The 17978-nt window shown below is 37.7% G+C and overlaps 1 protein-coding gene across 2 annotated transcripts in view; it reads right to left on the reverse strand.

The window, feature by feature from the left end:
- Nucleotides 1–6713: 6713 nt before the first annotated feature.
- Nucleotides 6714–17978, reverse strand: part of LOC100391987 (cytochrome P450 2C3) — a 28049-nt gene continuing 16784 nt past the window's right edge. For both annotated transcript variants that reach the window (XM_009010006.5, XM_078346094.1), the window contains exons 8-9: nucleotides 8021–8162; nucleotides 6714–7375 (exon numbers count right to left, since the gene is read on the reverse strand). In XM_009010006.5, the coding sequence (XP_009008254.3) occupies nucleotides 7194–7375; nucleotides 8021–8162 (324 nt within the window). In that variant the 3' untranslated portion in view covers nucleotides 6714–7193. The remainder of the gene's footprint in view (nucleotides 7376–8020; nucleotides 8163–17978) is intronic.

Here is a 17978-nt window from a genome sequence, read left to right on the forward strand (position 1 = left end):
CATGTGCTCTCCAGACCAAGGCAAAAGAATGATTTTGAAATGTCCTCTCCTGTATTCTCCATTCCAATCAGTGTACCTTGGGATCCTGAACAAGTCCCCAATATGAAACTGCATTATTGTCTAAGGTAAATACCTGAGGTTCATCATATTGCAACAAGAAGTCTAAGGGCATGGACACACACCAAGAGTGAGTTTAGGAGTAGAGGTTTTATTTGCAAAAGAAAGAGAAAGAAGAATGGCTCTCTCTCTTGTGAGAGAGAGGGACATCCAAGTAAGAATTCTGTCCAATGGCAGAGTGCAACATATTTTGTAGACAGGCTTGAGGAGGTAGTGCCTAATTTACATAGGGCCCACAGATTGGTTGGACCAGGTGTGAGGTTTACATAGTGTGTGGGGAAGCTGGCCACCCCAACCTAATCATCTTCTTATGCAAGTGGGGTCGTTGCTTGACTGATGCCATGTTACCTGCTCCTTACTGTACACATGGCTGGCAAAGAGAAGGGAAGATGTAGCTGCCATTTGAACATACCTAGTCCCAGGTAGTCTTTTCATATTGGCACAACTGATGGCATTCACCTGTGCAAGCTTCCAGCTTGCTTGTCTATGTCACAAGCCCATTTTACAGGCTGGTATTTGTTGGAAAAGAATTATTTTGGGGCTGCTTTCTATTAAAAGAAAAACCTTACTGAGGACTCCTGTATTCTATCTGCCTCAACAACTTTTTCTTAACTTATGTATTATTAACATATGTCACATCTTGGAGAAGGTTCCATATGCATTGAGAAAATGTGTTTTTTTAATTACCGTTGGGTGCAGTGCTTTGCATGTGTCTGTTAGGTCCAACTGATTATAGTATTGTTCAAGTCCTGTATTTTCTTATTGGTGTCCTGTCTGGTTTTCTTTTCTTCATTACTAAAGAATATTTTTTGCTGGATTAAGTAGCATAGATTGGCAGTTATTTCCTTTTAGCACTGAGATTATATTATTCTAATTTCTTTGGAATTTTATTGCTTTTATTTAGAAGTTAGAAATAGTATTGCTACTTTGAAAGGAAATGCTTTTTGTTCTCTTTCAGTTTTTAGGAGCTTTCTTTAATATTTTTTACTCTTTTTACTATTATCTGCCTAAACATGTTTTCTTATATCTTGTTTCAGATTCATAGCTCTTCTCCAATATATAACTTGATATCTTTAATCTGCTCTGAAAAATTACAGGCCTTTATCTCTTCAGTAGCTGCTTCTCTATTCTGTCTTTTCTCTCATTGGGAAGTCTAATTTCACCTTAAGCTCTATAAGCTTCTTCATTGCCTTTTTTCTGTATTTTTTCTTCAGATTGTATGCTATTTTCTCATATATTTTTCAATTTACTATTTAGCTATCAAATATTTGCTATTGAAACCATTAAGCAATTCACTTTAGTATAATTTTAGTTGAAAAATTTTTATTTAATATTTTAAAATATTCTCTATTGTTATGCTCATATTATAGAACTTTGAATTTATTTCTATATATATAGTAATTATATTTACTATTATACTACATTCACAGAATTCTAAGATATATATTAATGTGGGTTTTATTGTTATCTACATTTTATTCTCAAACTTCTCTGTCTTGTTTTTGTTTCTATTTAGAGATGGGTCCTCCCTATGTTATCCAGGCATAATGCAAATGCCTAAGCACAAGCAATGCTCCCATCTCAGCTTCCCAAGAAGCTAGAGCTACAGGTATGAACCACTACACTTGGTATGTCTTATTTTATCATGTCTAGTTCTTTGATGTTTTCTTTTGCTCTGTTGAAATATAAAATAATATTGCTCTTAACTGAATTTGAGTATAAACATTAATGAATTTTTACACATGTATAAACCTTCATGAACCTAATTCACATCAAGATCTAGAACACTTATAACAAGCCAAATGCTCCCTTATGCCTGTTTCAGGTACATTTGCCTCAGAGAATACAGTGTTATTTTGAATTCTGTCAATGAAGGTTGATTGTGTCAAAGAGGGTTATATTCAAGTAATGTTTTAAAAAAATGGAATATTACGGAATGTATTTTTTATGTCTGGGCCCCGTTGTTGAACCTTACATCTATGAGATTCATTCAAGTGTTCACAAGCAACAGTTTTTTTATTATTATTGACAGTAGTATTAGTTACCATTCTGTAAATATGACATGGTATGTTTAGTGTAATGTTAATGAATATTGAGGTGGTACTGGTTTGGGCTTATTTTGAAGAAGACTGTTGTGAACAATTCTCCTTATGCCTTTTCTTTACTATAGGCACATAATTTTTCAGGATATTGTATTAGTTATATTCACAGAGTTGATAAAGACATGAGACTGGGGGGGGGGGGGAGGGTTTAATTGGACTTACAGTTCCACATGGAGGCACAACTTTTTTTTAATATATTTTATTTCATTTGAGGTTTGGGGGTACATGTGAAGAACATGCAAGATTGTTGCATAGGTACATACATGGCGGTGTGATTTGCTGCCTTCCTCCACATCAAATATATCTGGCATTTCTCCCCATGTTATCCCTCCCCAACCTCCCAACCCCCTTGCTATCCCTCCCTTAGGTCCCCCACACAGACCCCAGACTGTGATGCTCCCCTCCTTGTGTCCATGTGTTCTCATTGTTCAACACCTGCCTATGAGTGAGGAAATGCAGTGTTTGATTTTCTGTTCTTGTGTCAGTTTGCTGAGAACGATGGTTTCCAGGTCCATCCATATCCCTAGAAAGGACACGAACTCATTATTTTTTATGGTTGCATATTATTCTATGGTGTATATGTGCCACATATCCCCTGTCCAGTCTATCATCGATGGGCATTTGGGTTGGTTCCAATCTTTGCTGTTGTAAACAGTGCTGCAATGAACATTCCTGTGCATGTGTCCTTATAATAGAATGATTTATAATCCTTTGGATATATACCCAGTAATGGGATTGCTGGGTCAAATGGAATTTCTATACCTAGGTCCTTGAGGAATCGCCACACTGTCTTCCACAATGGTTGAACTCATTTACACTCCCATCAACAGTGTAAAATTGTTCCTATTTCTCCACATCCTCTCCAGCATCTGTTGTCTCCAGATTTTTTAATGATCACCATTCTAACTGGCATGAGATGGCATCTCAATGTAGTTTTGATTTGCATTTCTCTAATGACCAGTGATGAGTATTTTTTCATATGTTTCTTGGCCTCATGTATGTCTTCTATTATAAAGTCTCTGTTCATATCCTTTTCCTACTTTTGAATGGGCTTTTTTCTTGTAAATCTGTTTTAGTTCTTTGTAGATTCTGGATATTAGCCCTTTGTCAGATGGGTAGATTGCAAAAAATTTTTCCCATTCTGTTGGTTGCCTATTCACTCTAATGACTGTTTCTTTTGCTGTACAGAAGCTATGGAGTTTCATTAGATCCCATTTCTCTATTTTGGCTTTTGTTGCCAATGCTTCTGGTGTTTTAGTCATGAAGTCCTTGACTATACCTATGTCTCAAATGGTTTTGCCTAGATTTTCTTTTGGGTTTTTATGGTGATAGGTCTTATATTTAAGTCTTTAATCCATCTGGAGTTAATTTTTGTGTAAGATGTCAGGAAGGGGTCTAGTTTCTGCTTTCTGCACATAGCTAGCCAGTTTTTCCAACTCCATTTATTAAACAGGGAATCATTTCCCCATTGCTTGTTTTTGTCAGATTTGTCAAAGATCAGATGGCTGTAGATGTGTGGCATTGCCTCCAAGGCCTCTGTTCTGTTTCATTGGTCTGTATCTCTGTTTTGGTACCAGTACCATGCTGTTTTATTACTGTAGCCTTGTAGTATACTTTGAAGTCAGATAGTGTGAGGCCTCCAGCTTTGTTCTTTTTGCTTAGAATTGATGGCCGGGCGCAGTGGCTCATGCATGTAATCCCAGCACTTTGGAAGGCTGAGGCTGGTGGATCACGAGGTCAAGCGATTGAGACCATCCTGGTCAACATGGTGAAACCCCGTCTCTACTAAAAATACAAAAAATTAGCTGGGCATGGTGGTGCATGCCTGTAATCCCAGCTACTCAGGAGGCAGAGGTTGCAGTGAGCTGAGATTGTGCCATTGCACTCCAGCCTTGGTAACAAGAGCGACACTCCGTCTCAAAAAAAAAAAAAAGAATTGACTTGGCTATCTGGGCTCTCTTTTGATTCCATAAGAAGTTTAAGGTGGTTTTTTTTTCCAGTTCTGTGAAGAAGGTCATTGGTAGCTTGATGGGGATAGCATTGAATATGTAAATTACTTAGGGCATTATGGTCATTTTCATGCTATTGATTCACCTTACCATGAGCATGGAATGTTTCTCCATCTGTTTGTGTCCTCTCTTACTTTGTTGAGCAGTGGTTTGTTGTTCTCCTTGAAGAGGTCCTTTACGTTCTTTGTTAGATGTATTCCTAGGTATTTTATTCTCTTTGTAGCAATTGTGAATGGCAGTTCTTTCTTGATTTGGCCCTCTTTAAGTCTGTTATTGGTGTATAGGAATGCTTGTGATTTTTGCACATTGATTTTGTATATGGCTATTTCCTGAAGTTGCTTATCAGTTTCAGGAGATTTTGGATTGAGATGATGAGCTCTTCTAAAGATACAATCATGTTGTCTGCAAATAGAGACAATTTGACTTCTTCCTTTCCTAATTGATTGCCCTTTATTGCTTTTTCTTGCCTGACTGCTCTGGCTAGAACTTCCAGTACTATATTGAATAGGAGTGGTGAGAGAGGGCATCCTTGTCTAGTGCCAGATTTCAAAGGGAATGCTAACAGGTTTTGCCCTTTGACAAAATTAAATGCTAAAAACCCTCAATAAACTCGGTATTGACAGAATGTATCTCAAAATAATAAAAGCTATTTACAACAAACCAACAGCTAATATCATACTGAATGGGCAGAAACTGAAAGCATTCCCTTTGAAACTGAAAAATAAGATGCTCACAGAAAGCTCTGATGAGCAGTGACACATTTCTGAAACATAAAAGGCTACACAAGCTTAGGAAAGATCTGAGAAGGCCCTAAGCCCTCACCTCTAGGTAACTTTGAGAGCCTATGAGAGCAGGACATTACCTTTCTCTAGCCAAAAATGTCTGCAGATAAGAAAATGTTTAGGGGGTAGATTATTTAAAACAAAACTATGGCCTTATTATGAATTTTCAACTGTAGGTGTATTCTAATCCTTTCTACAAACCTTCATTATGGCCTTTAGGCTTCAACTGAAGTAAAAGTGCTTACTTGGTCTTCCTTACCTGAACAGCTCTGAACTCCATTTAATTTCCTCTAACTCTGGAAATTTGCCAAAAATTCTTTCCCAATTCTAAAGTTTCTAAAAGAAATTTTTTATTCAACATTTTGGCCTCTCAGCTCCTGTTTTCAAATCAGTAATTATTTCAAGTTAAATTGCATAAAATATAAGGCTTCCCAATATGAATTTTCTAAACTCTCTGTTATCCTATCTCTACAAATTTTACAATTTTCCATAAAAATACATACTTGCATATATATGTGAGAAGGAGATGGGTAACTGAGAGGGAACAACAGAGAGAGAAACAGATATAAGCAAAGACATTCAGTAACAGTTATTTATTTATTTATTTATTTATTTATTTTTGAGACGGAGTTTCGCTCTTGTTACCCAGGCTGGAGTGCAATGGCGTGATCTTGGCTCACCGCAACCTCCGCCCCCTGGGTTCAGGCAATTCTCAGCCTCCTGAGTAGCTGGGATTACAGGCACGCGCCACCGTGCCCAGCTAATTTTTTTTTTGTAATTTTTTAGTAGAGACGGGGTTTCACCATGTTCAACAGGATGGTCTCGATCTCTTGACCTCATGATCCACCTGCCTCGGCCTCCCAAAGTGCTGGGATTACAGGCTTGAGCCACTGCGCCTGGCCCAGTACCAGTTATTTCTTAAAAATTTCTGGTCATTATACTGAAACTTCATTTGTAGATGACAGGATTTTCTACTTGAAAATCCATGAAAGATAACCCAAAATTACTAAAATTACCAAAGAATTTAATCTTCAGTATTTACAAGAATTTGGGAAAATAGTCTTTCTATTATATTCAGGGTAGAAAAGTAAACACATATGTAAGTTTTAGTAAACTATATTCCAGTATTTATGAAAACTATAAGATTCTATACATGATGGTACAGCCATTCATATCTATAAAACCACCTTGAAGAAATAGTATCAGAACAGTATAAGATGTATGCATCTAGTAGCATTTGTACTAAACAACAGTTCAAAAATAACCTAAACATCCTTGAAGATGGAAATAATTCTTAAACTATGGAATAGCCATCTAATAGGATACTGTGAGTTATGTTTATTTATATTGCTTCTTAAAGTATCTATAATATGTTATTAAATGTCACCTCCAAATCACAGCTATATTCTACATACACACATAAAAACACACACATGTATTTTTGTTTGTGTATGTTCAAATACATATTCCCCTCTTCTTTGCCTTAATATGTCTGTACATCTGTGCGTGTCCACATATGTGTGTATTTAACCACTAAGGGAAAAAAGAAAAGATATCCTGGGACAGACTGGCTAATTCAAGTTTATCTCACATTATTCCCTTTGGCTGGAATGAGCTTCCTTTTTTTGCTACATGTATACACATACACATACATGCAAAAATAAACACATACACAGCTTATATATCTAACACATACGCATATACACATGTAATTATATTTTAATAAACACTGGGAAAAGACAGAAGGTATATGAGTTAATCTGTCAAGACATCATTCCCATAGACAGATAGGAGTAAGAGATTAATAAAGTTCATGTTTTAATACTTTTAACTTTTTAAAAATCTCATAGGATAATTTCTGATTTTTCATTTGTGGTAGCAAAGCCAAATATGTCATTTATAGAGTGCTTTCCATTTCATATGCACTACAGATATAATGTAGCTTATCATTTTAGGATTATGTTACAAGCAGAATTTTATTGGAGATTAAAAAATAAATTTCCTTTCATACAGGGAAAATTGGAATGGATTTTGAAGGATGGGTAAAATTAAAAGAGACAGGGCTCAGAGATGGCCTTCCTGCTTTTAAGGAAGGAGCAAATGATGGTTGACACACAGGCCAGGAAACAGCTGGCTTTTTCACATGAGACTGAAGGGCCTTGCTCTAGCAGCCTGACATTTCATCAGACTGGAATAAAACAAAGCTCATAGAAGGGTGGTACAGAGCCAAGCCCTTTGTGAACTGGGGTGGTGTCAATATCCTTTGGATCAACCAGAGGTTTCAAGGTAAAATTCTGCAAAATGGTGGTCAGGTTTAAAAACAGCTCCATGCGGGCCAGGCCTTCTCCAGCACAAGCTCTTTTTCCTAAAAGTAACCCACAAGTTCATTACTCATTTAATTCTGCAGCTGAGTTAGAACACAGAAAGGATTAAATTAATATGGAATGAAGAAATATATTAATAAATGAATAATGAACCTACAGCTTTTTCTACTTACACCCAAACCTGGTTTCATTTTTTTAGCAGCCATATCTGGGTGGGTACTACATGAAAAATATTTTTTGTACATGCACATTGGAACTGCTGTGCTTCAGCTTGCCAGTGACACCTTTACACACACACACACACCTATCACAACTAGCATGATACACAACACTGTATCTAGTTCTCCATATACTTCTGACCCTAGACTTGACAAATAAATAGATTTATTCATTCTCATCTGGATTCTAAAGGATAATCAATCCTGCCACATACCTGCTTTTAAAAAAGTGATTGAGAGCTTATTATTGCCAGCTATAAAAAGAAATGTCACCAACTGGCCACAGGCAATTCCTAGGGAGTCGTTTCTTTCCACATCTTCCACCCAGTTCCCATCACTTCAGTCATTACTGATCATTCACCACTCCATAAACAGACAGGCAATTTCAAAAAGCCTCCATGCAGAGCCCTTCCTTATCTCACTTGACTCCTAATGTACACATAAAAAGAAAAAAGAAAGCTTGCTTGCCTGTTGAAAAAGGCATGAAATAATCACTCTTTTTAAAGTTGCCATTTTCATCCAGGAAGTGGCCAGGGTCAAACTTCTCTGGACTGGGAAATTCCTTGTCATCGTACAGGACAGAAGTCAGATCTGCTAATATTGTTGTGCCCTGAATGAAAGAGAAAAAGATAAATCAGATCAAAATACAGTGTTCATATGATGCAAAAGCCATAAATAAGAAAGGCCGACATTTTGTATGTGTGGATTCTGCAGGGCTGACTATGGGACTTGAGTTTATGTGGTTTTTACTATCTACAAAGAGTCCTGCAACCAATTCCTGATGAATTCCAAGGGTAGACTTTAAATTAAAACCTGTCAAAAGAGACAAAGAAGGTGATCAATATGATGACTAAGGAGAATTTCATCAAGTGGATATAAAAATTATAAATGTACATGCACTTAACATCAAAGCACTTAAATATATGAAGAAAATATTAATAAAGGGAGAGACAGACTCCAAAATAATAATAGAAAACACCCTATTTTCAGCAATAGACAGATCATTCAGACATAAAAATCAACCAAAAAACAATTGTGTTAAATTGCGCCTTTGACCTGACTTAGTAGGTACCCACAGTACATTCTACCCAACAGCTACAAAATATACACTAAACAGTGTATAACAGTGTAAAACACTCTCCAGTATAAATCATATGGTAGCCACAAAACAAGTTTCAACAAATTTTTTTAAAGTAAAAAATCAAGTATTTTTTTTCTGAAAACTGCAATAAAACTAAAAATCAAGAAGAATGGAAAGTATACAAATACCTAAAAATTAATCCTCATGTTTATAAAGAACCAATGAGTTAATTTAAAAATTAAGAGAAATATTTTACAAATTCTTGACTAATTATAAGGAAAGTACAATGTACCAAAACCTATGATATACAGTAGAAGCAGTGCTAAGAATGGAGTTAAAAACAACCCATTATTTTTGTTTTGTTTTGTTTTGTTTAAGATGGGAGTTTCACTCTTGTTACCCAGGCTGGAGTGCAATGGCGCAATCTCGGCTCACCACAACCTCCGCCTCCTGGGTTCAGGCAATTCTCCTGCCTCAGTCTCCTGAGTAGCTGGGATTACAGGCACGTGCCACCATGCCTGGCTAATTTTTTGTATTTTTAGTAGAGACGGGGTTTCACCATGTTGACCAGGATGGTCTCGATTTCTTGACCTCGTGATCCACCCGCCTTGGCCTCCCAAAGTGCTGGGATTACAGGCTTGAGCCACCACGCCCAGCCAAAAACAACCCTTAAATCAAAAAGAGAATGATCTCAAAATAACAATCTGATCCTAAAACATAAGAAACTAGAAAAACAAAAACCAAATTCAAAATAAGTAGAAGCACAAAAATAGTAAATATTACAGCATATTCAATAAAATACACAATGAATATAGGAACTAGGTAAGATACAAAGAAGTCAATGAAAGAGTGAGTTTTGGGGTTTTTTTGGAAATGATAAGCAAAACTGACAAACCTTCAGCTAGATTATGAAGAAAGAGGGAAGATCAAAATAAGTAAAATGAAAGACAAAAAAGAGCCATTACAACTGGACCACAGAAATGCAAAATATCATTAGAGACCATTATTAACAAATACGTGCTTACAAATTAGATAATCTAGAAGGAACTGATAAATTTCTGGACTCATATAATGTACCAAGATTGGATCACAAACAAATAAAAAAACCTGAATAATTGAGTATTGAAATTTATAATTGAAAGTTAATAATTTTTTAATTGAAAGTTAATTTTATTATATTGAAAGTTAATAATTGAGTAATGAAATTAAATTAGTAATAAAGATCTCCCACCATAAAAAAGCCAGACTATTTTTTTATATTCACTGCTGAATTCTACCAAATTTAAAAACACCAAGAAAAGTTTATTTCAAATCCTTCTAAAAAATTGAAATGGAGGAAATACTTCCAAACTCATTCTATGAGGCCATTATTCCTCTGATATCAAAGACACAACAAAAAAAGGAAAACCGCAGGCCAATGTCTCTGAAGAACATAGATGCAAAAAATCTTAACAAAATATAAGTAGGCTGGACACAGTGGCTCACGTCTCTAATCCCACCACTTTGCGAGGCAAAGGCAGGCAGATCACCTGAGGTCAGGAGTTCAAGACCAGCCTGACCAACATGAAGAAACTCCATCTCTACTATAAATAAAAAATTAGCCAAGTGCAATGGTGCATGCCTGTAATCCCAGTTACTTGGAAGACTGAGACAGGAGAATTGCTTGATCCCAAGAGGCAGAGATTACTGCAAGCTGAGATTGCACAACTGCACAACAGCCTTGACAACAAGAGGGAAACTCCATCAAAAAAAAAAAAAATATATATATATATATATGTATACAAGCAAACTAAATTCAACAACAAATCAAAGAGATTCTTCAACATCATCAAGTGGGATTCATCCCAGGGATGCAAAGGTGGTTCAACATACATGAATCAATACAAGAGATAGATAATATAAACAAAAGGAAAGATAAAAACCATGTGAATATCTCAATAAACATAGAAAAAGCATTTGATTTAATTCATCTTCCCTTCATAATAAAAACATTCAAAAACATGTATTGAAGGAATGTACTCCACCATAACAAAAGCCATGTAGAACAAATCCATGACCAACATCTTACTGAACATGAAAAAACATTTTATCTAAGACTTGAAACAAGACAAAGATGCTTATTTTTACCACATGTATTCCACATAGTACCAGAAGTCCTGGTGTTCAGGTAAGAAAACAAAAGTTAAATATCTAAGAATAAATTTAATTGAGGAGGTGAAAAGTCTATACAATGAAAATTATAAAATACTGAAAAAAATGGAAGATTCAAATAAATGGACATATCCTTGTTCACTGACTGAATTCCTAAAATATTCATACATACTATCCAAAACAATCTACAGATTCAATGCACTACCTATAAAAATAAACATGACATTTTTTCACAGAAATAGAAAAAGCAACCTTTATATTTGTGTGGAACTACAAAAGACCCTGAATAGACAAAGTCATCTTGAGGAGGAAAAACAAAAACAAAAAAACCAAAGCTAGTGAGGTCATACTATCTATATAACTTCAAAACATATAACAAAGACCAGGCATGGTGGCTCAGGCCTGTAATCCCAGCACTTTGGGAGGCTGAGGCAGGCAGATTACTTGAGGTTGGGAGTTCAAGACCAGCCTGGCGAACATGGTGAAACACCATCTCTACTAAAAATACAAAAAATAGCCAGGCATGGTGGTGGGTGTCTATAGTCCCAGCTACTCAGGAGGCTGAGACAGGAGAATCACTTGAACCTGGGAGGCAGAGGTTGCAGTGAGTTGAGATCGCACCACTGCACTACAGCCTGAGTGACAAAGTAGAACTACATCTCAAAAACAAAAAATACACACACATATATAACAAAGTACCAAAACAACATGGCACTGACATAAAAAGAAAGGCACAGATGAAGAAAATAGATGAGAAAGTCCAGAAAGGAGAAGGGATCCAAGATGGCTGATTAGGAGCAGCTCTGGATTGCAGCTCCCAGTGAGAGCATGGAGGGTGAGTGGATGCTGCATTTCCAGATGGATTTTTATTGCCCATAGACCAGGAGATTCCCAGGCAGAGGAGCCTCACAGATCATGAGTGCAGCTGTTTTGGCTGGTGTGGCAGGTCTCCGGGTGCTGTTTTAGCTGGCAATTGGAGCGCCTAGGAGACAGAGTTACCCGTTCAACTGATAAAAAGGAAACTGAGACAGGGAGCCAGGCCAGGAGATTCCCAGGTGAAAAAGTGCCATGAATCTCCAGTGTGGCTGTTTCAGCCAGCACAGTGGGTCACCACATGGGAAATCACATAGATCCTGGTGCCCTTTCAACACACAACTGAAACACCTGGAAGACAGAGTCAACTGTTCAACTGAATAAAAGGGACTGAAACAGGGAGCCAGGCCAGGAGATTCCAGGGCAAAAAAGTGTCCCAAGCCCCCAGTGTGCCTGTTTCAGCTAGCACAGTAGGTCTCTACACAAAATATCACACAAATCCAGGTGCCTTTCCAACTAGTGACTGGAACTCCTGGGAGAGAGAGTCACCTTTTCAACTGAAAAAATGCAGACTGAAACAGGGAGCTAGGACAGGAGATTCACCGGCAAAAAAGCACCCTGAGTCTCCAGCGGCTGTTTGAGCTGGTGCAGCGGGTCTATGCACAAGAAATCACACAAACAAAGGCACAGTTTCAACTGGTGACTGAGACACCTGGGAGGCAGAGTTGCCCATTCAACTGGGAAAAAAAAGGCGTCTGAGGCAGGGAGCCACGTGATTAGGCTTGGACAGTCCCACCCCCACAAAAATCAGCAATCTGAAATGCTATGGATTGAGAGTTTCACAGCAAGCACAGCTGAACCCAGGATGGTCCAGCTTTGTGGGGGAGGGGCATCCACCATTACCAATGCAGTCCACCAGTACCGAGGTAGTCCGCCATTGCCAAAGCAGCCCACCATTGCCGAGGCTGTCCACCATTACAGAGAGAGTCCATCATTACAGAGGTGGGCCGCCATTGCTGAGGCAGTTCTAAATATACCCCTATAAACAGGACTGCAGGGAAGTTCACACAGCAGCTGGAAGAGTCCACAACAGCTCAGCAAACACTCTACAGGCAGACTCTGACTAGGTAGCCTCCTCGCTGGGCAGGGCAGCCCTGAAAAAAGGCAGCAGCATGACAGAAACTTATAAGTAAAGCCCTACCTCCCTAGGAGAGAGCATCTAGAGAAAAAAAAAGGCATTTATGAGTTCTGCTGCAGCAGACTTAAATGTACCTGCCCAGCAGCTCTAGATGGAACAACAGAGCTCACAGCTCAGCACTTGAGCTCCTATAAAGAACAAACTGTCTCCTCAAGCAGCTCCCTGATCCCCCTATAGCAAAAGAGTCACCTCATAAAGAGCTCAGACTGACATCTGGAGGGTTTCCTTCTGGGACAAAGATAGTAGAAGAAACTGTTAGCAACCCTTACTGTTCTGCAGCCACTGCAGGTGATCCCCAGGCAAGCAGGGCCTGAAGTGAACCTTCAACAGTCCTACAGTATAGAGGCCTGACTGTTAGACAGAAAACTAAGAAACAGAAAGAAATAACTTTATCATCAACAAACTGGATGTCCACTCAGAGCCCCATCTGAAAGTCACCAAATAAAAAGACCACAGGTAAATAAACCCACAAAGATGGGAATAAACCAGTGCAAAAAAGATGAAAACACCCAAAACCAGAATGCCTCTTCTCCAAGGGATGACAACTCCTCACCAGAGAGGGAACAATGCTGGATGGAGAATGAGTCTGATGAATTGACAGAAACAGGCTTCAGAATGTGGGTAATAAGAAACTTCTCTGAGCTAAAAGAACATGTTCTAACTCAATGCAAAGAAACTAAGAACCTTGAAAAAAGGTTTGACGAAATGCTAACAAGAACAAACAGCTTAAGAGGAATATATGTGAATTGATGGAGCTGAAAAACAAAACACGAGAATTTCATGAAGCATACACAAGTTTCAACAGCAGAATTGACAAAGCAGAAGAAAGGATATCAGAGGTCAAAGATCAACTCAATGAAATAAAATGAGAAGGCAAGATTAGAGAAAAAAGGCAAAAAGAAATGAACGAAGTGTCCAAGAAATATGTGACTATGTGAAAAGACCTAATCTACGTTTCATAGGTGTACCTGAATATGATGGAGAGGATGAATCCAAGCTGGAAAATACTCTTCAGGATAAATCCAGAAAAACTTCACCAACCTAGCAAGGTAGGCCAATATTCAAGTCCAGGAAATGCAGACACCACCACAAGATATTCCTCAAGAAGAGCAACCCCAAAGCACATAATCGTTAGATTCACCAGGGTTGAAATGCAGGAGAAACACTAATGGCAGACAGAGAGAAAACTTGTGTTACCCATGAAGGGAAGCCCATGAGAATCACAGCAGATCTCTCAGCAGAAACCCTACAAAACAGAAGAGAGTGGGGGCCAATATTCAACATCCTTAAAGAAAATAACTTTCAACCCAGATTTTTAGATCCAGCCAAACGAAGCTTCATAAGCGAAGGAGAAATAAAATCCTTTACAAACAAGCAATTGATCAGAGACTTCATCACCACCAGGCCTACTTTACAGGAGCTCCTGAAAGAAGGACTAAACACAGAAAGAAACAATCAGTACTAGCCACTCCAAAAACATACCAGATGGTAAAGAGCATTGATATAATGAAGAAACTGCATCAACTAATGGGCAAAACAGCCAGCTAGCATCAAAATGGATCAAATTCAGACATAACAATATTAACCCTAAATATAAATGGGCTAAACACCCCAATCGAAAGACACAGACTGGCAAATTGGATAAAAAGCCAAAACCCGTAGGTGTGCGATATCAAGGAAACCCATCTCACATGCAAGGATACACAAAGGCTCAAAATAAAGGGATGGAGGAAGATTTACCAAGCAAATGGAGAGCAAAAAAAAGCAGGAGTTGCAATCCTAGTCTCTGATAAAATAAACTTTAAACCAACAAAGATCAAAAGAGACAAAGAAGGACATTGCATAATGGTAAAAGGATCAATGCAACAAGAAGAGCTAATGATCCTAAATATATACGTACCCAATACAGCAGCACCCACATACATGAAGCAAGTTCTTAATGACTTACAAAGAGACTTCAAGTCTCCCACGATTATTGTGTGGGAGTCTAAGACTCCACTGTCAATAATAGAGCAACAAGACAGAAAATTAACTAGGATATCCAAGACTTGAACTGAGACCTGGACAAAGCAAACCTAATAGACATTTACAGAACTATACACCCCAAATCCACAGAATATACATTCTTCTCAGCACCATATCATACCTACCCTAAAAGTGACCACATAATCAGAAGTAAATCACTCCTCACCAAATGAAAAAGAATGAAAATCATAACAAACAGTCTCTCAGACCACAGTGCAATCAAGTTAGAACTCAGAATTGAGAAACTAACTCAGAACCGCACAGCTTCATAAAAACAAAACAACTGGCCCTTGAATGTTGACTGGATAAACAATGAAAAAAAGACCGAAATAAAGATGTTCTTCAAAATCAATGAGAATGAAGACACAACATACCAGAATCTCTGGGACACATTTAAAGCAGTGTCTAGAGGAAAATATATAGCAATAAATGCCTACATGAGAAGCAAGGAAAAATCTAAAATTGACATCCTATCATCAAAATTGAACAGCTAGAGGAGCAAGATCAAAAAAATTCAAAAGCTAGCAGAAGACAAGAAATAAGATCAGAGCAGAAATGAAGGAGATAGAGACATTTAAAAAAAAACCCCTTCAAAAAAACAATATATGCAGGAGCTGCTTTTTCAAAAAGATCAACAAAATAGACCACTAGCCAGATTAATAAAAAAGAAAAGACAGAACAATCAAATAGATGCAAAAAAATAAATAAAGGGGATATCACCACACTTTCCACAGAAACACAAACTATCATCAGAGATTATTACAAACAACTCTATGAACATAAACTAGTAAACCTGGAAGAAATGGATACATTCCTTGACACTTGCACACTCCCAAGCCTAAACCAGGAAGAACATGAAACCCGGAACACACCAATAACAAGGGTTGAAATTGAGGCAGCAATCAATACCCTATCAACCAAAAAAGCCCAGGTGCAGATGGGATCACAACTGAATTCTAACAGATATACAAAGAGGAACTGATACCATTCCTTCTGAAACTATTCCAAACAATTCAAAATGAGGGAATCTTTCCAAAATCATTTTATGAGACCAACATCATCCTGATACCAAAACCTGGCAGAGACTCAACAAGAAAAGAAAACTTCAGGCCAATATCAATGATGAACATAGACACAAAAATCTTCAATAAAATACTGGAAAACTGATTGCAACAGTGCATCAAAAAGCTTATCCTCCATGATCAAATAGGCTTCATCCTGGGGATGCAAGGCTGTTTTAACATACACAAGTCTATAAATATAATTCACCACATAAACAGAACCAAAGGCAAAAACCACATGATTATCTCAATTGATGCAGAGAAGGCCTTTGACAAAATTCAACAGCCCTATATGCTAAAAACCCTCAATAAACTAGGTATGGATGGAACATATCTCAAAATAATAAAAGGTATTTATGACAAACCCACAGCCAATATTATACTGAATGGGCAAAAACTGAAAGCATTCCCTTTGAAATCTGGCACTAGACAAGGATGCCCTCTCTCACCACTCCTATTCAAATATAGCATTTGAAGTTCTAGCCAGAGCAATCAGGCAAGAAAAAGAAACAAAGGGTATTCATTTAGGAAAGAAGAAAGTCAAATTGTCTCTATTTGCAGATGATGTGATTGTATATCTAGAAGACCCCATCACCTCAGCCCAAAAATCTCCCAAAACTGATAAGCAACTTCAGCAAAGTCTCATGATACAAAATCAATGTGAAAAATCACAAGCATTCCTATACACCAATAACAGACTTAAAGAGAGCCAAATCAAGAACAAACTGCCATTCACAATTGCTTCAGAGAATAAAATACCTAGCAATACAACTAACAAAGAATGTAAAGGACTTCTTCAAGGAGAACTACAAATCACTGCTCAACAAAATAAGAGAGGACACAAACAGATGGAGAAACATTCCATGCTCATGGTTATGAAGAATCAATATGCAAATGGCCATACTGCCCAAAGTATTTTACGGATTCAGTGCTATCCCCATCAAGCTATCAATGACCTTCTCAGAACTGGAAAAAAACACCTTAAACTTCATGTGGAACCAAAAGAGGGCCTACACAGCCAAGTCAATTCTAAGCAAAAAGAACAAAGCTGGAGGCATCATGCTACCTGAGTTCAAACTATCCTACAAGGTACAGTAATCAAAACAGCATGGTACTGGTACCAAAACAGAGATATACACAAATGAAACAGAACAGAGGCCTCGCCAGCAATACCACACATCTATAACCATTTGATCTTTGACAAACCTGACAAAAACAAGTAATGGGGAAAGGATTCCCTGTTTATTAAATGGCATTGGGAAAACTGGCTAGCCATGTGCAGAAAGCAGAAACTGGACCCCTTCCTGACACCTTACATTAAAATTAACTCCAGATGGATTAAAGACTTAAACATAAGACCTAACACCATAAAAACTCTAGAAGAAAATCTAGGCAAAACCATTCAGGACGTAGGCATAGGCAAGGACTTCATGACCAAAACACCAAAAGCATTGGCAACAAAAGCCAAAATAGACAAATGAAACCTAATCAAACTCCACAGCTTCTGCACGGCAAAAGAAACTGTCATTAGAGTGAATCAGCAACCAACAGAATGGGAAAAAAATTTTGCAATCTACCTACTTCACAAGGGCTAATATCCAGAATCTACGAGGAACTAAAACAGATTTACAAGAAAAAAACAAACAAACCCATTCAATAGTGGGCAAAGGATATGACCAGACACTTTACAAAAGAAGACATATATGAGGCCAACAAACATATGAAAAAAATGCTCATCATCACTGGTCATTAGAGAAATGCAAATCAAAACTACAGTGAGATACCATCTCACACCAGTTAGAATGGCGATCATTAAAAAATCTGGAGACAACATAAGCTGGAGAGGATGTGGAGAAATAGGAACACTTTTACACTGTTGGTAGGAGTGTAAATTAGTTCAACCATTGTGGAAGACAGTGTGGCAATTCCTCGAGGACCTAGAAATAGAAATTCCATTTAATCCAGCAATCCCATTACTGGGTATATATTCAAAGGATTATAAATTGTTCTACTATAAGGACACATGCACATGAATGTTCATAGCAGCACTGTTTACAATAGCAAAGACTTGGAACCAACCCAAATGCCCATTGATGA

Source organism: Callithrix jacchus, chromosome 12, assembly GCF_049354715.1.
Source record: "Callithrix jacchus isolate 240 chromosome 12, calJac240_pri, whole genome shotgun sequence".
Taxonomy (NCBI): Eukaryota; Metazoa; Chordata; class Mammalia; order Primates; family Cebidae; genus Callithrix; species Callithrix jacchus.